Source organism: Lissotriton vulgaris, chromosome 7, assembly GCF_964263255.1.
Source record: "Lissotriton vulgaris chromosome 7, aLisVul1.2, whole genome shotgun sequence".
NCBI lineage: Eukaryota > Metazoa > Chordata > Amphibia > Caudata > Salamandridae > Lissotriton > Lissotriton vulgaris.
This window is the reverse complement of record NC_141695.1, coordinates 644,581,437-644,606,479: the sequence shown is the minus strand read 5'-3', so window position 1 is coordinate 644,606,479 and position 25,043 is coordinate 644,581,437. Positions and strand designations below refer to the sequence as shown.

General features: G+C 44.9%; 1 protein-coding gene across 4 annotated transcripts in view; it reads right to left on the bottom strand.

Annotated features, from left to right (window-relative positions):
• Window positions 1-25,043, bottom strand: part of SPAG9 (sperm associated antigen 9) — a 1,654,314-nt gene that overhangs the window by 559,596 nt on the left and 1,069,675 nt on the right. For all 4 annotated transcript variants that reach the window (XM_086930851.1, XM_086930853.1, XM_086930852.1 and 1 more), the window contains one exon: window positions 758-953. In XM_086930851.1, the coding sequence (XP_086786977.1) occupies window positions 758-953 (196 nt within the window). The remainder of the gene's footprint in view (window positions 1-757; window positions 954-25,043) is intronic.

The window sequence follows — 25,043 nt, the reverse complement described above, 5'->3', positions numbered from 1 at the left end:
GCGGGAATGTTGCCTGGCATTTCCGGCATTTCTTGAACAGAGTTCTTTCCATGTGGAGTAGGCCTCACGGCGTAGATAGGCCCAGCGGCCCGCGTCGATGAACCGGAATCGAGGTAATGGCGTCGAAAGTTGTATAGTCGACGTCGATATTATTTGTAGGAAGTTTTTGCACTTCGAAGTTGAGGGAAAAGTTTTTCTAGCCGGAGCGGAGAAACTTTCATCCAAACCCAGTGGCGGAAAAAAACAATCTAAGGATGGAGCCGATAGTAGTCACCTATATCAGGACTACAAAGACTTCTCCAAGAAGACAACAACCTGCAATCATCCGAGCCCAACACCAGGTGGCGATCTAATGCATAGTGTACGATCTGCAGCTCATATGCCTCGAACATGTTATTACAAACCCACCCCTTTCAGATGCTTATGCTTTAAGGGGTGAGAAAATAGGTCTGATATTAAGTTAATAGACAAAATATTACTTTTACAATGGTGTCTTTCAGGTCACTCTACACAGTGGATACAGAACTCTAGAAATACACCAATAGAATTGGCATGCGCATGCGTGCCACTTGCCTATAGGCCACCTGACTTATCAGACAGCCAACTGTGGAAGTCAAATGTCTATCTTACAAGGCAAGTTCGATTTTTCTTTAGTGACAGTTATTTAAACAATTGCAACAGGCAAACCCATTTAAAAAGCCTCATTATTTCGCCAGTTCTGACGTTTTTATTTTAAATATAGTAATAGTTTTAGTACCTGGTCTGATCTTCTGAAAATTCATCTTCTGTATTCTGGACTCCAAGAGGATCCATAAAAACATGCTCTGTATAGACACCAGTCTGCATATTATCAGCAAGGTCTTCGACTGTGCCTGCATTTCCTTCTGTTGCCTCTGTTGCTTCTTCAGCTGTTGCAACATTGTCGTCTTCACCACTCCTTAAGGTGACACCATCTGTAAATAACAAGTAAACGTTAACAGGGAATTCCCCTCAGTTGCTTAAAATACATGCATGCACAACATCACAATAAACTACTTTGTGAAAATAAAGTTACTTCTTTAACTACAAATTTAAATACTGAAGGTAAAGCACCAACTAAGCCTTCACTCAGTACAAGTAAATTGTTTATCTTCGGTAACGCCTTTTCTGGTAGGGACTTTTTAATCGCACATTCCTCCCCTGGTGAATTTCCCCAGGCACCAGAATGGATCCGAAAAACTTCAAGCAATTCCCTTGTACGTCAACAGGCCCTTGTACGTCAACAGGTGGAGTTGTGCAGATCCAAATCGGGTTCCTTCCGCCCCTGACATGCCCTCGAGCCCACTATATATTCACCACCTCTGCACACTGAAGTGATTCTTTTTCTGATCTCCATCAACGCCGACGAACGTGGAACCACTGAAATCAGTTTTTGGCAGCGTACAAACTTTAGGTTGGAATCTTATTAATGGGCTGTATTATTCTGTTCCACAGAACTGGGAGTACAGTGGGTCGGCGAGGAATCGGTTTTAGTCTCTGCCAGAAAAGACAAGTAACTTGCACTTCTGAGACTTCTAACGAGAGTATAACTGAAAATGTGACCCATGGCTGCCTTCAGATGCTGTGGCACGGGCTATCTGTTTGGGGTGGGACTAAAGCGGAACTACCATCTGGACTGGTTCTTCATTAGGGGAATGACTTCGCATTTAAAAGTGCTAGGGGTGTAATACGACTCAGAGTGGTGGGTGTGGCGGGACGGAGACGATCCATGCTTGGATTTCTTATGCTTCTTGCAGGACTTTCTCGACTTACCTGAGACCGGTGAGCTCAAAGATTACAGTCATGGGAGTGGTCTCAGGTACAGAAGCGCATTTGCGCCCTTGATGACCAGTACCATCATATGCGTTTGACTTTGGCCATTGCGCTTTTTTCACACTCCAGCATTCAGTGACTGCTAGTTTGGCTTTCTGATCGCTAATGACCTTTTTATTCATTTCTGCGCAGCACAGACACATCATCAAGTTGTGTTTGGAGCCAAGGTACTAAAGACAGATGTCATGGGTGTCGGTCACCAACACATACCAGTGACTATCATGAAGCAGCTTAAATCCTGTCGTTTTAGGGGTTGAGCAATAACTTTGATGGAAAAAATTCTCTGTAGGAATGACAGGATTCGAGAGCTCTGGATCAGCGTTGGCAGGCGTGGAAAGGAAGGAACTAGCGTCAGTGAGCGGAGGTGGTGCATTTACAGTGACCCTGACTTCATATCGGGTTTAGGATTGATCCTAAACAGAACCACAAGTTCAAAAGTTTCCAGATCCAGTTTAGCACTTGGTAGCATTCACAAGTTGAAGGATCTGCGGTAAGATGTCTCTATTAGAAAACATCACGTATAGCTAATACCACATTCAGGTAAAATATGTTGTCAATGAGTTTCAAACCCGAAAGGTAGTGGAGCAAGGTACTACTGGTTAAGTAGGAGGTGGCTGTTTCATTGTGAATCAGTGACCTTTTGCAGGCCCAAAAGAAGTGCCTATGCACAAGCAGTAGTCCTACTGCACCTGGCGAAAGATCAGGAGGATGGTGAAAAAATAAGTACCAGTAGCCTATTGTCTGTGGAGTAGTAACAAGAGACAGAATGCAAAGAAAACCCAAAGACTGCAACCATACTTTATCATATGCCGTCTATCCCTATAACTTTATTGCTTTATGGAATCTGCTCACAGAAAATTAGGCATCAGAACCCGTCAGAAGTCAAGCAACAAAAAAAAACAATACCGAGGAAGAAGGCAACACCACGTCAGGAAATGGAACCGTATAAAATGAGGCCCAGTGCACAGGAATGGCATTAGTCAGGACTGCGGATGGAGGTGCACTGGCAACAAATGCCATCAACAGAGAAGTAACAGAAGACGAGAGGATCCTAGGACGCAGTCAGAAAGAGGATAAAGGAGCCGGATCCTAAAAGATAAATCCACACTATAAAACAGTAGAAGTTCAGGGCTGTCATTGCGGGCGTTGTGAAGATTTACTAGAGGGGACATCATGCCCCACTTTCTGCACTTTTGCAGGGCCCAGGCTTCTGCTTCTATATCTAGTCATACTGGTACTGGAGCTCACATGGAAATGCACCTAGGTGGTATCAGATAGTGTCTAATAAAAAAAATAGAGTTTTTGGACTGCAACCAAATGCTAGCATCATCTCCCATTAATGGAAGATTGTCCCAAAGTGTGTTTTTTGTTACCTGTAACCCACAAAAACCTCTGCAAATCTTGCTGGGGATCCAGTTCCTCCTCAGGACAAGATGCGTGCCACACTGAAGGCAAATCAGGAATGAGTGGTAGAGGTTTGCAAGCTAATATTCCTCACTTGCCTAATATTAAAAAAACATTTTTAATAAGCATGACATGAACTTACTTTCTCTTTGCCACAGATCACTGTATGTGCCGGCACCAGTTTGAAAACCGGGGGAAACCTTCCATGTAGTGATAGTCTTCAGTTATTAAAACTATTAATAGCTGGTCCTTTTCTTTTTCCATTTTATTTTCCTGGTGGTACGTGCCCAGTAGAAATACCTGTAAGGAAGATGCCATCCTCATGGAACGCCTACACATTTGTATCTTTACTTTTCCACTTCCTGGAATTATTGTGTGTGCTGAATAACTCGCTCCATGCAGAATCGCTTGTACTCTCCTCCTTCTAACCCACTGAAGAAAAAAAAACATTTTATTTTTAACTTTTGAATGAGCTGTGACAAGGCTATAATGCACAGCTGCTTTTGAAGGAGCCTCGGCTAGAGATGGGGGCCAAGAGCACTTGCAGTGTCTGGAGGTCGCTGGAGAAGTGGTGTGCCTCTACAAGCCCTCTGCGCAGGGATAGAATCTGTCACCCCAAGTCTCTTGTGCCACCTTCTGTAAACCACTTAACGGGGCCTAGCTTCAATGAAGGTACTTGTAGAGTACAACTCTCACGTTGTTTGCGGCACAAGTGCTCGCTAGGCAATCTGGCTGAAATAAGAAATGTTCACATCAAAGACTGTAGGTCTTATGCTTTATACGCAAAATGCTAAAGTCAAAGCCCATGGGTTTTGGTTGTTGTATTGTCAAAGGCAAATCTTGATTTTACTTATTAAAAATAATAGGCGTATGGTTTTACCATGCAGTTCTACAAGTTGAGGCCTGTTATATTGTTATTGTAAATATCACACAAAGGGACCTTTTAATAGAGAATAGCCTTTTGCTTTTTGCTATCAGCGTATGCAGGGGTATTGTTTTGTGGGTTAGGGCTGGAGAGTGCATAAATGGATTAAGTTACTTCACAGCTAACGGGTACTGACTAGATTTGTGGAGTTAGTTGACCACTGGGTGATACTTAATTTGCATAATTTGATTTCCACCCTAGTAATTTTGAAGGCCCAATCAGAAGGCGCTACACCCTGTAATTCTACTTGCAATGTATTTGTAATGTTTGTGTAGTATGTAGCATTGTGTGTTTTAAAAAATATATATTTTTATATTCAGGCAACATTAGATACAAACGCCTACATCATCTTGATGTTATCCCAAACAAAATTATTTTACATAAGGCAAAACAAAGTAAAGAAAAGAAACAAGAATCAAGAAAAAGAGCAAAAGAAAATCCAAAAACGTTTTTGTTACAGTAATTAAACAACATTACTCATCCTGTCTCCCAATCCATTGTGTGAGAGGATGCCATAATTCTAATCCTTTTCTTTTCTTCTTCATACCCTTCCGGCTATAAATAGCTATTTCCAGGCTGTATGTAGCTACAAATCGTGCCCGCCATTGCTGAAATGTAGGTGGATATGGATCTAGCCAAGCAGATGCCAGAGTGACTCCAGACAAATTCTTAGTACAGCCATTGAAATAAACAAAAGTCCCTGCAGGGTATCGGGTCTAGTATCCCTATCTTTCGCTAATACTATTTCAGCTGTTGTGATCTCAATACTAGTCTCAAAAATTCCAGATAGAAAAGTAGAAATTTCTCGTCTGATGGAGCGTCCTGTAGACTAGTTTTATTGACTCATCATGATTATTCTCAAAAAAATTGGTTGCATTTTGTTTAAAATGTAAGGGAGCTTACTGTATCACATCACCCATTGGATTTCTTTTCTTATGTTTTTCTACACATTGGCCCACATGCATCAAGCATTTTTGGAGTCGCAAACGGTGCGAATCCTTAAAATCGGCCGTTTGCGATTCCAAAAATGCTTTTTTGGATGCATCAAGCAATTTTAGAAATCGCAACATTTTTGCGATTTCTAACATTGCGATTGCTTTTAAGAAATCGCAAATTTGCGATTTCTTAAAAGCAATGCATGATTACTTTTTAAATTACGAATTCGCAATTAGAGGGATAAATTTACCGAGTAGTTGAACTACTCGGTAAATTTGCAAAAAGTGTAAATAACGCAGAAAATGCATTTTTAAAACATTCATGTTACGGACACACATGTCCTTAGGACATGTGTGTGTGCAACATGATGCGAAAAATACATTTCAGGGGTGTATGGGGGGGGGGCCATTTAGACCCCCCTCTCCACCCTTGAAATGGATTGATGAATTGCGATTTTCAAATTGCGAATTCGCAGTTCCCATTCATTCCTATGGGCATTTTGGCCCATAGGAATGAATGGGAAATGCGAATTCGCAATGTGAAAATCGCATTTTTTATGCGATTCGGTAAAAATAGCGATTTCTACCGAATTGCATAAAAAAGGAAAAATAATCATGCATAGGCTTTTGCGATTTCTAAATTGCGAATCGCTATTTTTCGCAATTTAGAAATCGCAAAAGCCGATATTGATGCATGTGGGCCATTTTTCTTTCCTCAGTTTCACCTTTTAACATTAAGAACAGATGATCCTTTAATGGAACAATATAGTCACCAACTTGTGTTTCTTTTCTACTGTTTTCGTATACATTTCTTGTTTTTTGGTCTTAAAACAATTGTTGTTCCTCATTTGGAACAATAAAGTTACACGTCAGACAGACGACATTCTATGGGGTCTAAATGCCCTTTGGAATGGAGTCCGTTCTTTGCTTTGTTTACTTTGAGAAAGCTGGAGACTTTGTAGTCCATTGTCCATTTCTAGTCCTTTTTTTAAGTAGAGCTGATTGGTATATCCAACACACGTGACCTTGCGCACTGAATCCATGGCGGCAGGATAGAACGCGATATCAGGAGATCAAATAAGTGAGTATTCACGCCTATTACATGGGAATTTATAATTTGCGTCCCCGAGGGGATCTTGTATTCATTACAGTTATATTTTTGTAGATTGCGGAGAAAGTAGAACAGTTAGCGGGACACACGCTTTCCACGCTCGTTTTTCCGTGTTGATTACACAAGATTAACGGGTAAGATTCTGTCTTTGCAGTAAGATCACATTATGTATTTGCATTAGACTAACATGCAACATAACCAGGTCCAATTACATTACAATATCAGGTTGGACACGACGGCTGACACAGAGTCTATATTTAAATACGGAAGGTAGGACGGCATGCGTTTTAAGGAATAGAAGCCCAATCGGGTTATACTAGAGTTTCTTAACCGACTCGCTTCACATATAACTGGAGATTTATAGCATCTTACTGGTTCTTAGTCTCTTACTACCTGGTCACTTTTCTACCACACTTCACTTTGGATTACGTGGCTTATATTATCTTCTCATTTTTCGTTTTTGGTTGCGAAAAAGGGAACCATTATCCAGATTCTCTCTTCTATTCACTTTACCTTGGATCTTTTTCACAGTTTTCACAGTAACGCTCTTAGCACAGACTAGAGAAATACAATAAACATAATTATGAAATACTAAGAATACTGTTTTGGTATTGTAGGTTCGGACGTGAACTACTTTGGAATCTTCATTACCATATTATGTTTAGTTTTGTAACCTGTTAATCCCCTGACGAAGGGTTCAGTATTGAACCCGAAATGCATTGGGAAAGATAAGATTGCATAGGATGATATTTTTCTATTGTTAAAAATGTTATGATTTGACTGAAACATTTGGGATTGTCTCAATAATTTGATACATTGTGTTTTCAAAGAATGATTTGGAACAAGCAATAGTACATCTCAATTCAGATAAAAAAACATGAAACTTTGTCTTTTTGAGTAGGTTTGAAATATTTTCATTTTTGAAATTGTAAAGTTCTAGTTCAAAGGTTCATTAGGCCTGACTGCTGGCCTGTGTAGCTGTGCAACACGCAGCCTTTGTGCAGCGAAGGCTCATTATATTGTTTGTTTTACTCTTTGGGAGGAGGGTACTCTCCCAACCACACGTGTCTGCACGCAATAAAACTTTCACACTCAGTCACAATATATTAGGACTAAGTTCACTAGTGATTCAACTAGGAGTGCGAATCTATCCATTTCTTTACTATATTACACATAGTACCCACCTTTAGATTCAGCACCCATTACTAAAGATGTCCTGGCAGGACATAGCAAATCTGACCACCAATCAGGCAGAAACAAAAGCCTACTCAGCAGAAGAAGCATGTACCATATATGGTTTAATAAAAGAAGTCAGAGAATATACAACAACGTCCGGCACTACAGCGCAACAGCTGCGACAATTGGAATACATGATGAGAAAAGAAATAAACCAACACCTGCATGCTACTACACTTATTGAGTATCATAAAGTAAAGAGAATCCCCCGGGGCCTAAGAATAGCCCTACGTCCCATGTTATTCAAATTTGATAAAGCCTTTATGGCACAATGGTATGCCATCTTAAATAAGTGTTCTCTTGATCTGATTCTTCTCATCATTGAGGAGATCTCGAACATTTTGAATGAACTAACCTATGACATCAGCAAACTAAAAAAGATGAATTAGCCACCAGCATGGACAAAGAGGATTGGACAAAAGTTTTGGAAAACATTAATAAAAATTTGGACAACCATGCCCGAGAGGTACATGAGAGAAAAACACGCAAATTCAGAAGGGATACTATTGATTTTAAGCTGGACGAAGTTTATACGTGGGCTGAAGCATACGCACAAAAACGTGTATTTAAGAAACCTGCAGCCACCTCTTCGGAAGAGAGCATAGCAACGGATCAGGATTTGACACTACAGAGACCCAGTGCGTCATCAGTAACAAACTATGGGAGCTACGGGAGAACATACACCGAGTACATCAACAAAAATGCCTTTTTTAGGGGCAGGCCCAGAGAACAAAACTCCATCGGACAAAATAACAACCACAGACGGAGGACCCGTAGGGGAAAAACCAAAAAAACCTCCCGTAGAAACGGGCAGACCACAGAGGAACTTGAAGAAACCAACTCAATAGTGATTAACATCTCCAGGAAAACATTAAATAACAAGGAACTTGACATTTTGAACAAAGGATTATCCTTTGTACCGACTTATACATCTCATGCTCTGGAAACAGAAGTTTCCCTGTTCAAATTTATGAGAAAATTGATACTCCGATGGTTCTTTTCTTTGAATACAACTTCTGATCAAACCACAATGGAAGAACGCAGGTTCAGACCAAAAAGCAAATTTGTCTCACCGCTCTCACATAAGACTTTAGACACGTTTGAAGTTTTAGTTCAGAAAGATTTGGAAGAAATCCAATATATTTCACCTAAATACTCGAACTTAACAAAACAAGAAAGAAGGATATTGAATAAACTTAGACAGGATACATCTATCACTGTCCAGCCGGCAGATAAAGGGGGAGCCCTTGTGATTCTAGTTACTGAATACTACCAACAAAGCGTGAACGCACATGTAAGAGACGAAAACACATACATCCGCTTGGAACAAGATCCAACTTTGGAATTTCAAAACACTCTGAAGGACATCTTACAAAAAGCATTTGATGAAACCACGTTGGATGAAAATACACGCAGATTTCTAATGAATACATATCCAAGAATTCCCAAGATATACATGTTACCTAAAATACATAAGGACAAAGAACATCCTCCTTTCCGTCCGATTGTATCAGGATGCGGTTCTATACATGAGGCATTGGGGTACTATTTGGATTATCATCTCCAACCACTGGTACAATCCTGGGTAACATAGTTAAGGATACCACAGACTGTCTGAAAAAACTGGAAGCCATCAAGGATTACTTCTTGGAAGATATTTTACTATGCACCATAGACGTTGTAGCGTTATATACGTCAATTTCACACAACGAAGGGCTTGAGGCAGTAGAATGGAGACTTTTACAATCAGACCTACCCCAGGATAAAAGCATATTCTTTCTAGAGTTGCTACACTACGCACTCTATCACAGTTACTTCCAGTGGCAAGACGACTTTTTTGTCCAGAAGACAGGCACGTCCATGGGATTTCCGGGGGCGCCTGCCTATGCGAACACCTTCATGGCCCACTTTGAGGATCAGTTCATTTTGAGGAACATTGACTGGAAGCAAAATGCAGTGATGTTTGTACGATACATCAATGACATCCTAGTGGTGTGGAGAGGATCAAGAGAACTACTGGAATCCAGCATAATTAATCTCAATAAATGCAACCCACGTATACAGTTCACCCACGAAATTGATGCACATCAAATTCATTTCTTGGACATTGAAATAACAAAAACCAATGAAGGCTTAATGACAAAAGTATACACCAAACCAACTGATGTAAACAATGTATTACACTATTCAAGTGCTCATCCCATTTCATTGAAAAAGCATTTACCTATTTCCCAGTTCATGAGGATTAAAAGAATAACATCTAATGCGGAAACATGCAATGAATTGATAAGGACACAATCAGTTAAATACTAACAAAGAGGATATCCAAACTCTACATTGGAGGAAGCAGAACACTTAGTTTCCAGAAAAAAGAGAGAGGATTTATTAGAAAAACATACTAAACAAACAACGAAGAGAGAAGTGTTTGTATTGAAATATTCGGCACAGTCTTCTAAAATAAAGGCTATAATCCGAAAAAGATGGGAACTGTTGGAAAATGAACAAGATTTCAAAGGCATTTTGACCGGTCCACCATTATTTGCACATATTCGTTCTGAAAACCTAAGAGAGCTTTTGAAACCTCCAAAACAAACCATGAAAACCAAACACAAGGGAATGCGCAAGTGCTATAATTGCGGACAATGTGGAAATGTTATGACTGGCAGTGAATTCAGACATCCTCATACTGGCAAAGCGATTACTTTAAGACACACATCGGATTGCACAACAGAGGGTGTGATATATGCGATTAAATGCCCCTGCGGTTTAATATATGTAGGGAGAACAAGCAGAATGATAAAGACAAGAATTGTAGAACACAAGAATCGCATTCGTAAAAAAAAACATGAGTTCATCTCTAGCGGCACATTGGACAACTATTCCTCACACAACACCCCAATTGCGATTTACTATTCTTGAACGCATTGACCAACACACTGACATAGACATGAATACCATGTTAGCACGCAGGGAAACATATTGGATAAAATATTTGGGAACTCTTATCCCAGGGGGTCTCAATGACCATTATGAATTACTCTGTTTCCTGTAGACTAGTTTTATTGACTCATCATGATTATTCTTAAAAAATTGGTTGTATTTTGTTTAGAATGTATAGAATAGAAGCCATTTGTAAAGCGCCTGGTTACTCAAAAACAGAGTGTCCCCGCGCTGAAAACTGCAAAGGAGCTCAGAGGAAGGAACACAGGTAGGTCAAACAGGGCAAGGGGAGGAATAGTAATTAAGTGCGAGGGAATAGGAAAGTTTTAAGTTTTCCCCGAAACCTGATTTCGGAGGGTTCCATACGAATCTCGAGTGGGAGCTTGTTCCAGCCCTTGGCAGCCAAGTATCTGAACGAACAGCCACCCATCCTGGCTCTGGTGATTTTAGGGATTTTAAACAACATCGTTCCAGAAGATCTCAAATTCATGGTAGGCCGATGTATTGTGAGTAAGCGATGAAGATATCCTGGACCAGTGCGGTGGGCGATATGGTGGGCAAAGCATAAGGACTTAAATTTAATTCGCTCCTTGATGGGGAGCCAGTGGAGTTTGGACAAGGCAGATCTCCCTGAGGCTCTTCGAGGAGGTTTGAGCACAAGGCGCGCAGCGGCATTCTGAGCACACTGGAGTTGGTGAAGTCCATTTTTGCTCAAACCCAGTAGCAGGGCGTTCCCATAGTCCAGATGGGGGGTTACTAGGGCATGGACAATGGTCTTTCTGGAATCCATGGACCTTCCGAAGAACTTTCAGTACGCTGAAACATCTGGCTGTGACTTTGCTGATATGGAGCTTGTATGAAAGGTTAGAGTCCAGTATGATGCCCAAGTTACGCACTGAAGCCACAGGACAAGGAGGATTGCCTAATTCCACAGGCCACCACATGTGAGACCACGCGGAAGAAGATTTTCCTACCACCAGCAGCTCGGTTTTGTCGCCATTAAGGCGAAGGCAGTTATTATTCATCCAAGCTGCCACGGAAGAGAGACAGTTGGAGAAATTGGTGGCATCTTCACTGTGGTTGGGCATAAGCTTGAACATCAATTGGGTGTCATCAGCGTAGCTGACAATGCCCACCCCATAAGTCTCAACTATGCGAGCCAGGGGTTCCATATAGATATTAAACAAGGTGGGGCTCAGACTAGAGCCCTGAGGAACCCCATGGCACGCCTTTCTGAGAGAGGACCTAAAGGGGGGACAGTGCATCTGAAAGTTCCTGTTAACCAAGAAGGACTCCATCCACGCAAGGGCTGACCCCTTAACTCCCATACCAGGTAGCCGAGACAGCAGCGTTGAGTGTAACACAGTGTCAAAGGCTGCACTTAGGTCTAAAAGAACCAACGCTGCTGTCTCTCCCTCGTCAACTATGTGCCTAAGACTCTCGGTGGAAAAGAGTAGGGCTGACTCAGTAGAGTATCCCGCTCTAAAACTTGATTGTGTGGGATGCAGGAGAGAATGTTCTTTCAGATAACTCATGAGCTGCCTATTCACTACTTTCTCCACAATCTTAGCACAAAAAGGGAGGAGTGAGATGGGGCGGAGATTCTGGAATTGGGAGATGTGGATGTTGGCCTTCTTTTTAAGGAGGATTACTTGGGCAGTTTTCCAAGCATCTAATACCTTGCATTCTTTAAAGGAGAGCGATACAATAAGGCTGATATGGTCAATTATTGTGGCCTCCATGACTCCTCTGCAGCGGGTCGGCGGGCAAACATCGCTCGGAGAGCCAGATTTTATGCTGTTTGCGATGCTAAGTAACTCTTGTTTATCAGGAGTAATAAAACACATGAGATCAGAGGTCCCCGTGTTGCTGTTATTGGCTTCTGCAAGTTTACTAGAACTGGCCTCATCCTTAGTGAAGGTAGCATGGATTTTGTCAATCTTGTTTACAAAAAAATCTGCAATGGAGTCACACAGTTCTTTCGAGTGAGTATCTTGCGCTTCCAATCTGGTTGGAATCGTGAGTTCTTTATAAATAGAAAACAGTTCTTTAGTGGGGTTGTCCGCTAAATCAATTCTATTTTTGAGATGGCAGCTTTTTTCCGATCTCATTAGTTTATGGTATTTATTTAGTTCGCTCTTATATAGTAGTTTATCCTCTAGATTGTAGTGTTTTCTCCAGTTGCGCTCTAGGGTTTTACATCTGGCTTAGGCAAATTTTAATTTTTCCGAAAACCAAGGAGCGGTTTTGGAGTGCCTGGCCGGGGGCTTGGAGGTCCAGGGAGCTATCTCATCCGGAGCATTGGACAGCCAATTTTCATAATTTTTCCAAGCCTCTTGAAGAGAGTTGCTTTGCGGAGGGGGATTTTTTTGAAGAGCATATCTAAAGGCTTCTTGGTTAAACTTTTTCCAATTTCTTTGTTTCAGGGAAGTGGGTTTAAAAAATCTGTTTTCTGTAGGTGTGTTATCAACCAAGAACGGGATGACGAAATGGTCTGACCAAATTATTCTAACCGAGGGGAAGGCAGTGATGCCCTCCCAGTTGGCAAAGATGGGATCTAGGAGATGGACTTGTTGGTGTGATGGGGCAGTGGATTGTAGATTCAGCCCTAATGACGCCAGAGCTGATGCCACCTCCTGTGCCTCCTTACATTCCCTGTCATCAAAATGCAGGTTTAAGTCACCTAAAATGATGAACTTTTTGTAACTGAGAGCTGGTTGCGTGATAAAGTCCAAGAGCTGATTATCAAATTGTCCAGCTACTCCAGGCGGGCGATATATCAACATACCATTGATGATGTTTCTCGGTCCTAGTTTGATGGTGAATAAGCCGCTTTCTCTATGCAGTAGAGTGGCTTTTACTAAGGTACATTCTAACTCAGCCTTATGAATGAGGGCTATCCCTCCCCCTCTTTGTTTTTGTCTATCTAAACGAAGTAGACAGTAGCCAGGGGGGGTAGCCTCAAGCACTTCCGGAGAAGATTCCTCATCCAGCCACGTCTTGGTTAGAAAAAGCACATCAGGCTTATTTGTGGTTATTAAATCACATTTCCAATTTGTGTTTTTTTAATGACCTGCAATTTAGTAATATCATATTAGGTTTAGATGTTGCCTGTATGTTAATCTTAGGTGATTGAAAAGTCTGGTCGCAAGAGTCGCAAGCAGTTGGTAATTGATCGGCTTGATAGCTGTGATCACAGTAATTAGCCACATTCGGACGTAAGAGGAGCAGCTCCTGTTTCGTATATTGCAAGTGGTACCTGACCGGAACCACGGTGTCAGGTGGTATCAGGGGACTAGGAGGAGTCGCCCCACGTCCCGGTCTGTCGTGGACGGGCGCAGACGGGCTGGACTCTGGCTTGACTCCGGCGCGAATGCGGCGCGCCCGCTGAACGCGTCCGCTGCGCGGAGCCATGATTGTTTACTTTTATAGTGGTGACTCACCTAAGATGGCCGCCGTAATCACTCCACCCGAGACCCAGGGAGCCCAGCCCTAAAATCGGCTCTGGGAGGAGGCAGCGCTGACTAAAGTGAGTGGAATTACTATTATAACAGCAGTTTTAAAATGATATCTGCACCCTCAAATCGGTGAGATGCCAAGCTTCGCGTTTAAAATCGGCGCGCTGGTGCTGGGGGGGAGCGGACAGACAGGGCAAGTGCAATCAATAAAATAATGTTGTCAGGGTAAGGAAAGACCGCCCGGCTCAAGCCTCAGGCGTGTAATGCAGTATTCTCGCGATTCAAGTCCCTTACTTGGTTTTATAGTGGTGACTCACCTAAGATGGCCGCCGTAATCACTCCACCCGAGACCCAGGAAGCCCAGCCCTAAAATCGGCCGGACCCTCTGGGAGGAGGCAGCGCTGACTAAAGTGAGTGGAATTACTATTATAACAGCAGTTTTAAAATGATATCTGCACCCTCAAATCGGTGAGATGCCAAGCGTTGCGTTTAAAATCGGCGCGCTGGTGCTGGGGGGAGCGGACACACAGGGCAAGTGCAATCAATAAAATAATATTGTCAGGGTAAGGAAAGACCGCCCGGCTCAAGCCTCAGGCGTGTAATGCAGTATGTAAGGGAGCTTACTGTATCACATCACCCATTGGCTTTCTTTTCTTCTGTTTTTCTACACATTTTTCTTTCCTCAGTTTCGCCTTTTAACATTAAGAACAGATGATACTTCAATGGAACAATATAGTCACCAACTTGGGTTTCTTTTCTCCTGTTTTCGTATACATTTCTCGTTTTTTGGTCTTAAAACAATTGTTGTTCCTCATTTGGAACAATAAAGTTACACGTCAGACAGACGACGTTCTATGGGGTCTAAATGTCCTTTGGACTGGAGTCCGTTCTTTGCTTCGTTTACTTTGAGAAAGCTGGAGACTTTGTAGTCCATTGTCCATTTCTAGTCCTTTTTTTAAGTAGAGCTGATTGGTATATCCAACACACGTGACCTCCAGCACTGAATCCATGGCGGCAGGATAGAACGCGATATCAGGAGATCAAATAAGTGAGTATTCACGCCTAATACATAGGAATTTATAATTTGCGTCCCAAGGGGATCTTGTATTCATTACAGTTATATTTTTGTAGATTGCGGAGCAAGTAGAACAGTTAGCGGGACACACGCTTTCCACGCTCGTTTATCCGTGTTGATTACACAAGATTAACAGGTAAGATTCTCTCTTTGCAGTAAGATCACATTATGTATTTGCATTAGACTAACATGCAACATAACCAGGTCCAATTACATTACATTATCAGGTTGGACACGACGGCTGACACAGAGTCTATATTTAAATACGGAAGGTAGGACGGCATGTGTTTTAAGGAATAGAAGCCCAATCGGGTTATACTAGAGTTTGTTAACCGACTCGGTTCACATATAACTGGAGATGTATAGCATCTTACTGGTTCTTAGTCTCTTACTACCTGGTCACTTTTCTACCACACTTCACTTTGGATTACGCGGCTTATATTATCTTCCCATTTTTCGTTTTTGGTTGCGGAAAAGGGAACCATTATCCAGATTCTCTCTTCTATTCACTTTAACTTGGGTCTTTTTCACAGTTTTCACAGTAACGCTCTAAGCACAGACTAGAGAAATACAATGTACATAATTATGAAGTACTAAGAATACTATTTTTGTGTTGTAGGTTCGGACGTGAACTACTTTGGAATCTTCATTACCATATTATATTTAGTTTTGTAACCTGTTAATCCCCTGACGAAAAGTTCAGTATTGAACCCGAAATGCATTGGGAAAGATAAGATTGCATAGGATGATATTTTTCTATTGTTAAAAATGTTATGATTTGACTGAAACATTTGGGATTGTCTCAATAATTTGATACATTGTGTTTTCAAAGAATGATTTGGAACAAGCAATAGTACATCTCAATTCAGATAAAAAAACATGAAAGTATGTCTTTTTGAGTATGTTTGAAATATTTTCATTTTTGAAATTGTAAAGTTTTAGTTCGAAGGTTCATTAGGCCTGACTGCAGGCCTGTGTAGCTGTGCAACACGCAGCCTTTGTGCAGCGAAGGCTCATTATATTGGAGCTTAGAGTTTGACATGTGGCCAGCATATGTATCAGATTGGCTTCGGGCATCGCACATCGAGGGCGTAATGTACCTTTGCCTGTGCTCCATTTAGATATCCTATCTGGGGTATAGTATAATCGAAAGAACGTCTTGTAAAATTGGGCTTGTAATTTGGTGGACATTAATAAAGAGTTTGAAAATTCCAATGCTTTATGCGTTAGAGTCTCTGAGATGCCTAGTTTGTTCTGCCAGTTAAGGGTATGTTTATCTAAGTCATCAGGAAGGCATGCAACTAAATCCTTATAGATTTCTCCAATCTTAACCCTGTCCGTTTAGACAACTGTTTCAAAAGCTAAAGTTTTTTCAAAGGCCATGCTGCCACCCCCCTTTTTTAAGATAAAATCCCTAACTTGTAGATATTTATAAAAATTGCAAGATTCTAACCCAAATTTAATTTTTAAGGATTCGAATGAACGGAAGCCCGTTGAATCATACAGCGAGCCGAATTGTGAAATTCCCGATCTGACCCATTGCATCATACAGGGATCCGTGAAAATCTCCGGGAGATTAATATTTCTATCTAGAGTAGTATAATAGGAAAACCTACCGATCCCCAAGAGTTTTCGCACATGGTTCCAGACGGTATAAATACCTTTGAGTGTTTTAAAGCGCACTTTTTAAAAATGACAATCTTATCTTAATCTCCACAAATGGTCACTTGCCTCATTGCCATGAAAAACTTCCTGTGGAGTTGGGACTGACCAATCTGGATTAGAATCCTGCTTGGGGGTTAAGAGCAATACACTATATTTGAGAATAGTAGCCCACCAATACATTTTAAAGTTATGCAACGGCAGACCGCCTCTTTCCCTTGGTAGAGTGATGAATCTGTGGGCTCTACTTCCATATCCCCAGATAAAACGAGAACAAATATTATCTATTTCTTTAAATATCAATGGGTCGAAGTTCAAACAAATTGTTCGAAAAAAGTACAAAAATTTAGGAACAAAATAACATTTTAATAGGGTTGCATCTTCCGATAATTGTTAAATGTAAATTATGCAAACTAGTTAAGCTTTTTTCTGTCTGTTTCAAAAGTGGATTCAAATTGCAATATCGTCTGCAAAAGCCAAGGTCTTAGTTTCACCATTGGTGGTCTTCAAAGGTTGTATAGATTGGTTTGTTTCCAGCCTCAAAATAAATGGATCTATAAATATAGCGAAAAGTAGAGGGGAGCAAGGACAGCCCTGCCTTGTACCTCTAATCACTTTGATGGTATCAGATATGTCCCCATTAACCATGACCACTGCTTCAGGAGTGACATACATCATCCGAACAGCTTTGATGAATTGATCCCCAATCCCACTTTTTGACATGGCAGTCCATAGATACTGCCAGGAGACCCTATTGAATGCTTTTTCTGCGTCTAGCAGTATCAGGGCCATAGGGTCTCCTGCTACTTCTGTCATGTCAAAAAGTGTGATCACCCTCTGAATATGGTCGGTGGTTGATCTCCCTGGGACGAATCCATGTTGCCTAACTGATTTAATTTTATGGATTACTGTTGAGAGTCTACTAGCTAACAGTTTAGAATATATTTTAGAATCATTGTATATTAATGTGATTGGGCGATATGCTCCTGATTCTGTAGGGTCTTTATTCTTTTTTAGGGAAAAACAATAACTTTTGCCAGGGCCCAAGATTCCGGAGGCCGTCCACCCTGAAAAACATGAATCATCAAATTAGTTAGTATGTCTTTCAGTGTACTGCTAAATGTGGCGTAAAATTCCACGGGAATTCCATCTAGGCCTGTTGCTTTACCAGAGGGAAGGCTACTCATCGAAAGTAGAATTTCTACCCAATCTGGAGTATCTGCGAGACTATCTTGATCTAATTGAGGTAAGCGGGGCCTTGTAACTAGGTCTAAGTATTCATCAATTTTACCCTGGCTATTACCTGTCTTGGTATATAGATCCAAATAATACCTCTTGAAAGCATCCCTGATCTCTTTAGGGTCACGAGTTAATCCATGGATAGGGTCTCTAATTGTTTTAATCGTATTTTCTGTGTTCTGCTGTCTTGTGCGGATTGCCAGTTGATGACCCACCGGCTCACTCAATTCGTAGATTTTCTCCTCGTTCATTGTGGCCTTACCGATTGCTTTGGTAGTAAATATTTCAGAAATAAAATTCCTTGCTATAGCTACATCCCTTACAACCTTGTCTTTGTTTTTATCTTTTGCCTTGTCTCTCTCTTTATCCTTCTGTTTCTCTCTCTCCTTATCCTTGTCAATGTTGTTATACTTTCCGTCCTTATTTTTTGCCCCCCTTGTCTCGGGCCGCCTCGTTGGGTTTACCGGGCCTTGTATGACTAAATCATCCAGACGGTTTCCTGCCCCCTGTGTGCCGATCGTGGCTGTCTCGCTCTGAGTGCTCTGGATGCTTTGTTCGCTCTGCACATACCTGGGACTGGACCCCCCCACTCCAGCCATGCTGACCACCTTATTATGCACAGGTCTCCTTCTCTGCTGCAGTATCTCCTGGCCGACCATACACCGACAGGAGCAGACAGTTATCCCCACAACTCCCGAAGTCTGCAGTACTTCTTAGACCTTAGCCAAGACCAACACCGGAACCGCATCAGAGGGCCCACACAAACCAAATGGGGCACGATCCTCAGGAGCGCTACCACCGAACTACCTGAACAGCCGGGAGCGCAGCCTGAAGTGAAGCACACTGGGCTAGTCCGAGCATACCGAGTAGGGTCGATCTGCATTGAATGCTGGCGGCGTCTGGCAGCGTCGCACAAGTTACTACTTGTGTAACGACATATCTGTAAGAGACATTAGTTAGTAATAGCTTCCTTACCTTAGAATATCCCCAGGCGTGAGACTGGATCCGGAATTTTATGCGTAGCAATACCCCTGCGTGTCGGTAGGCGTCGTCCGCGGCTCCGTGTCCGTCGTCGGCGTCGTTAGCGCCGGAATGACGTCGTCGGAGTACTTAGACGCCGCCCATGCGCGCTGACGTCAGTTCTGATTCACAGCTTTTCCGTGCCAGATACGCAGAGCCATGATAGAACCAACACTGGTGCCATGAAACTAGGGCCCTGAAAGGGGATGACCTTAACCCTAGTTAACGGTTCGCAGAACGGGGAGGATGGGTGGGTCGGTAAGGAATCTATCACTAACTAATGTCTCTTACAGATATATCGTTACACAAGTAGTAACTTGAGCATCTGAAAGAGACACATTAGTGATAGATTCCTTACCTTAGAATAGATACCCCAGCAATACCAACCCCGGTGGTGGGTCTGCGAACCAATAATCACACAAGAAAGTCCTGGAGGACGGAACGGCCAAAGAAGCCATCCCTCCGGACTTGGCTGTCCAGGCAGTAGTGTCTTGCAAACGTGTGCTGCGAGGCCGACGTAGCTGCCTGGCAAATAACATGCAAGGGCACTCCTCGGCCCAGGGCAGTTGTAGTCGCCGTGGCCCGAGTAGAATGAGCCCGCAATCCAACAGGGGGCTCCTTTTTGGCCAACGAGTAGCATGCCTGGATACACAAGATGACCCACCGCGAGATGGTCCGCTTGTGCACCACCTTTCCCTTCTTCGCGCCCACGAAACCAACAAAGAGTTGGTCATCCACCCGGAACTGGCGTGTGCGATCCAGATAATAAGAGAGCGCACGTTTTGGGTCCAGACGGTGGAGCCTCTCTTCCTCTTTCGAGGGAGGCGGAGGCGGAAAGAAGGTGGGTAAGGTAATGGACTGCCCGATGTGGAAGGCCGTGACAACCTTGGACAGGAAAGAGGGTCTCATCCGCAACACAACCTTATCCGGATGGACAGAGAGGAAAGGAGGTGTAGAAGAAAGAGCATGGAGCTCACTCACTCTCCTGGCAGAGGTGATGGCCACCAGGAAAGGAGTCTTCAAAGTAAGAAGACGGAGAGGACAGTTATGGAGCGGCTCAAAGGGAGCACACATTAGGTAACTAAGTACAAGATTTAAGTCCCACTTGGGCATCACAAAGGGAACAGGAGGGAACATGTGTGTGATGCCCTTCAAAAACCTATTTACAATGGGGCACTTGAACAAGGAAGGCTGATCAGGTAGCCGTAAGAAGGCGGAAAGGGCAGAAAGGTACCTTTTGATAGTGTCCAGAGCAGAGCCCTGCTGGGCAAGAGAAAGAAGAAAGAGGAGAACCTCAGAAAGGGGTGCAGAGAGTGGGTCCACAGCCTTTGCTGTGCACCATGCCACAAATCTGTTCCACCTGCAGGTGTATACCGACTTTGTGGAGAGATGCCTGGCTGCCAGAATGACATCACAGACTTCGGGGGGCAAGTCACATGGTCTCAACTGCCGCCGCTCAATCTCCAAGCTTGTAGGTGGAGACTGGACAGGTTCGGGTGCAGAACCGTCCCCTGCTGCTGTGACAGAAGGTCCTCCCGAAGAGGCAGACAAATCGGGGGATCGACTGACATGCTGAGTAGGTCGGGATACGAGTATCTTTGTGCCCAGTCCGGAGCCACAAGAATAACCTGGGCCCGGTCGCGCCTGATCTTCTTCAGCACTCAGGGCAGAAGTGGTATAGGCGGAAAGGCGTACAATAGACCGCAACTCCACTCGCGACGAAAAGCGTCTCCGAGAGAGTGCCGCCTTGGAAATTCCAACGAGCAGAACTGATGACAGAAACCTTGCACCACGTCCAAGTTCAGACGCCATTCGTGATCCATTAAACACCGGCGGCTGAGTTTGTCCGCCCTGGTGTTCAGAGAACCTGCCAGGTATTGAACCATCAAAGTAATGCCTTGGTAGTCCAGCCATGTCCAGAGGTGCAGAGCCTCCTGAAATAGGGTCCACGACTCCACCCCACCCTGATTGTTGCAATACCACATGGCGGTAGTGTTGTCCATTAACACCTGCACTACACTTCCCCAGAGAGAGTGAAGGGATACCTTCAGTGCAGGTCGGATCACCCGAAATTCCAACAGGTTGATATGGAGCCGGGACTCTGCCGGAAACCAGAGGCCTCTGATCTCTGCCTCTCCCAAGTGGGTTCATCTCAGGAGGGACGCATCCGAAACCAATGTGTGCTCCGGTTGGGGTAGGGAGAGGGATATGTTATTGACCCAATTGCGATTTGTGAGTCACCACTGCAATTGGCGTGCAGTGCCCTCCGAGATCTGGACGTGATCGGACAGGTTGCCCTGATGCTGTGCCCTCTGAAACTTCAGGTCCCACTGCAGAGCCCGCATATGCCACCTGGCATGTTGCACTAGAAGGATGCAGGAGGCCATCAGGCCCAGGAGCCGGAGGGTCATCCTGACTGCAACCCGGGAAAGAAGCTGAAAGGTTGGAATCATAGCCTGAATATCCCAGACTCCCTGCTCAAGAGTATAAACCCGAAACCGTGTCAAAACCGCGCTGAATCCAGAACCACTCCGATGAAGGGGAACTTCTGAGAGGGGCTCAGGTGCAACTTCGGCACATTGATGGAGAACCCCAGCAGAAGCAGGAGGTCGTCAATAGTCTGAAGGTGGTTTCAGACGACTGCTTGGGGCGAGCCCGCCTTCAATAACCAGTCGTCGAGGTAGGGGAAGAATGACACCCCTGACCTGCGCAGGTGAGCTGCGACCACCGCCGTCACTTTCGTGAACACCCGAGGGGCACTGGTAAGGCTGAAGGTGAGCACGGCAAACTGAAAATGCTCCTGGCCTACAGTGAACCGCCTGTGGGCCGGCAGGAAGGGGATGTGAAAATATGTGCCCTGCAAGTCCAACGCTACCATCCAGTCTCCAGGGTCGATGGCAGCCAATACGTGAGCCAGAGTCAACATCTTGAACTTTTCCTTCCGGAGGAACCGATTGAGGTACCCGAGGTCCAAAATGGGGTGCAGGCCCCCTTTCTCCTTCTTGGGGACCAGAAAGTAGTGGGAATAACAACCACGTCCTAATTCCGGCCCAGGAAGGAGCTCGATGGCCCCCTTGGCCAGGAGGGCCGTAACTTCCTGCTGGAGAAGCGCAAAGTGATCCCCGACATGCGGTGGTACTGAGGTGGCATGGCTGGGGGTGTAGACTCGAAGGGGAGGGAGTAACCCCTTCGGACAATTTGCAGCACTCACCTGTCCAAAGTGACAGAACGCCAGTGGGGGAGGTGTTGTTTAATCCTGCCGCCCACCGGCGTGGGGTGCACCCCAAAGCTCGGAATGCTATGAGGTAGATGCTGCGGGAGCGGAGCAGGACTGACCAGCATGCTGGACCCCTGTGTCGCCACGTTGGCCTCCTCGGTTCTGCTCAGGCTTCTGGCTGAATGAATGTGGAGGGGCGCCCCTTCCGTTGCCACAAAAGAAACGAAAGGTAGACATGGGCAGGCGTCTGGTGGAGAGACCCAAGGACTTGGCTGTAGCCCGAGTCTCTTTGAAACGCTCTAGCGCACTGTCTGCCTTATCGCCAAACAGGCGAGTGCCATCAAAATGCATGTCCATGAGGGAAATCTGGACATCCCCCGAAAACCCAGTGGACTGGAGCCAGGCATGGCGACGCAGGGCCACTGTTGTGGAGATTGCTCTCCCTAAAGAGTCTGCGGCCAGCTCACACCGAATGGCAAACTTAATGGCATCCTTACCCTCGGCAACAGCCTGGGACATCACAGCTTGGATCTCTTCAGAACACTGAGGCAACACCTGTGCAACGGTATCCCACACTGCGTGGGAATAGCGGCACAAGAGGCATGCAGTGTTTACCAACCACAGCCCTAAGCTGGCTGAAGAGAACAACTGCTTGCTTGCCAAACTGCTACAGCTTCTTAGAGTCCTTATCCGGTGGAGCTGTGGGAAAGGCACTCTGGGACGTCGAAGCTTGTATGACCAGGCTCTCGGGCCTGGTCGGAAAAGCAGAGTCAACTGGCGCCGGGCGATGATGTCTGGCGATGTTCTTATCCACAGGGGCCCCTGTGGCGGGCCGTGACCAAGTGCCCAACAAGGCGTCAGTGAGGGCGTCATTAAATGGCAGCAGGGGCTCTCACGAAGTGGACGCCCTCTGGAGCACACTTCAGTGAGGAGATTAGTTTTTAGGGCCACCATAGGGAGAGCAAGGTTGAGGACCTCAAGCGCCCTTCTCCATGATAGGCGGGGGAGAGGCAAACCTGGGTCAGCTGAGACGTCAAGGTCGCCGGCGTACTCTAATTCGTACGCCCAGTCCTGCTCAGAGTCACACTGACGAGCAAGAGGGTCCTCGGACCCCTCCCAGTCATCTTCCACCTCCGCCGCATGTGGTACAGACCGTGGCGGCAGGGCAGGGACCGTGGAAGGAACAAACGGCGTCGGGAACGGTGCCGGACGGGGCCGAACCGGTGCTGTGTCCCAATGCGGATCCCAGGTAGGAACAAAAGTGTCCTGGAACCTGCAGGACAAAATGGGCATGCCAATGCCCCACCCCCGAAAAAGTTTTCCACAGCCATTCTGCCTTTCCAGGCGGCAGATGGGAGCAATAGTACCTTATCTGCCTCTGGCAGGGGATAGAAAACCCACTAGGCAAAAGAGATTTTGTTGCTTTTTTTTTAATAAGTAAGGGTGGGGGCTGCCAAGAATGGGCATGCCCCCACTGCCCAAAAAATATTTCTCCCCCCCCCTTCCACCCCCCCTCCCCGGAAGGCAGATCGGGGCAATAGCCTCTTATCTGCCCCCACGGGGTTAGAAAGCCCACTAGACACCAGGGATATGTTTAAGGGCATGCCAGTAAGAAGCCCCATAGGCAACGGTCTCTACCTTTTTTTTAGGCACACTTTTTGGCTGTGATATTTATATTCTCATCTGCACCAAAGCAGGGGCAGAAAACCACTAGAGACCAGGAAGAGTTTGCTTGTGTGTAAACTGGAGTTTGGCTGACGGTCTGCGTGAACCGACCTTTGGCTGGTATTTTGCTGGTAGTGTGTGGGGACTTGCACTTGGATAATGGTGTGGGTAGACTCGCGCAAGATGACGGGGTGTGTGTAGATTGGCGCTTGCCTGTTGGTGTGCGTGGAGTGGCGCATGGCTGGCAGAGTCTGTGCACTGGTGCTTGGGTGGCTGTGTGCATGAATGGTGCTTGGCTGCAGGTCCGGACTGGCTGTAGCAGGCACCGGACGTTTCCTCGGTGGGCCGGAGGGGTGGGAGACGGTTTTCTACCCGTGGGGTGCGGTTTTGTCACTGGGGGCCAGTTTTTCAGAAGTGCAGCAATATCAGGCTGCAGTAACAAAAGCGGTAGCAGTGCTTTTTACTAGAATGCACCCCCCCTCTGAGGGACGGCGTTGCAGCAATCTGCCATGGCTGGTTGCTTTTCCCAGTCCGACACTACTTGGCTGGCGGTGTGCGGGGATGGTGCTTGGCTGGCGGAGTGCGTGGGTGGCGCTTGGCTGGCAGTGTGCGTGGATTTTACTTGGCTGACTGTGTGCATTGATAGCATTTGGCTGGCAGTATACATGGATGGCAATTGTCTGGCGGGGTGTGTGGATGGCACTTGGCTGGCGGTGTGCGTGGATGGTGCTTGGCTGGCGGCGTGCGTGGATGTCGCTTTGCAGGTGGTGTGCGTGGATGGCAGCATCCATGTACTGACTCTTGGCTGGCGGTGTGGCTTGTACGAATCTCACAGCGTTTTGTTACCCAGAATTCCCAGCAAACCTCAAATTTACTAGTCACAGAAATGTTCCACTCATTTCTGTGTTGGTAAGTTGTAGAATCAGTGCGCAGGCACAAATTTCCTACTACCCAGAATTCCCCTTGGTCTCCTTAGAAAATTGATACCTCACTTGTTTGGGTGCCCAAAGTAGCGTAAGGCTAAAAAAGTATAAACAAACTCCCCTTTTGGACCAGTTTTGGGCCCCTCTCAATTTCTACACGTTTTTGGCCCTTCCATGTCATAGGCACTTGGCCCACCCACACATATCATATAAGTTATCATTTCTATCGGGAGACTAAGGGGAACGCTGAGTGGTAGGAAATGTGTGCCGTGTGGGGATCTCGCAACTTTCCCACACAGATATTAGAGGAAAACTTTACTTTTTAGTTCCCCAGGGTGTCTTATTTTCAGAAATTAGTTTGGTAGGTTTTCCTCGATGGCCA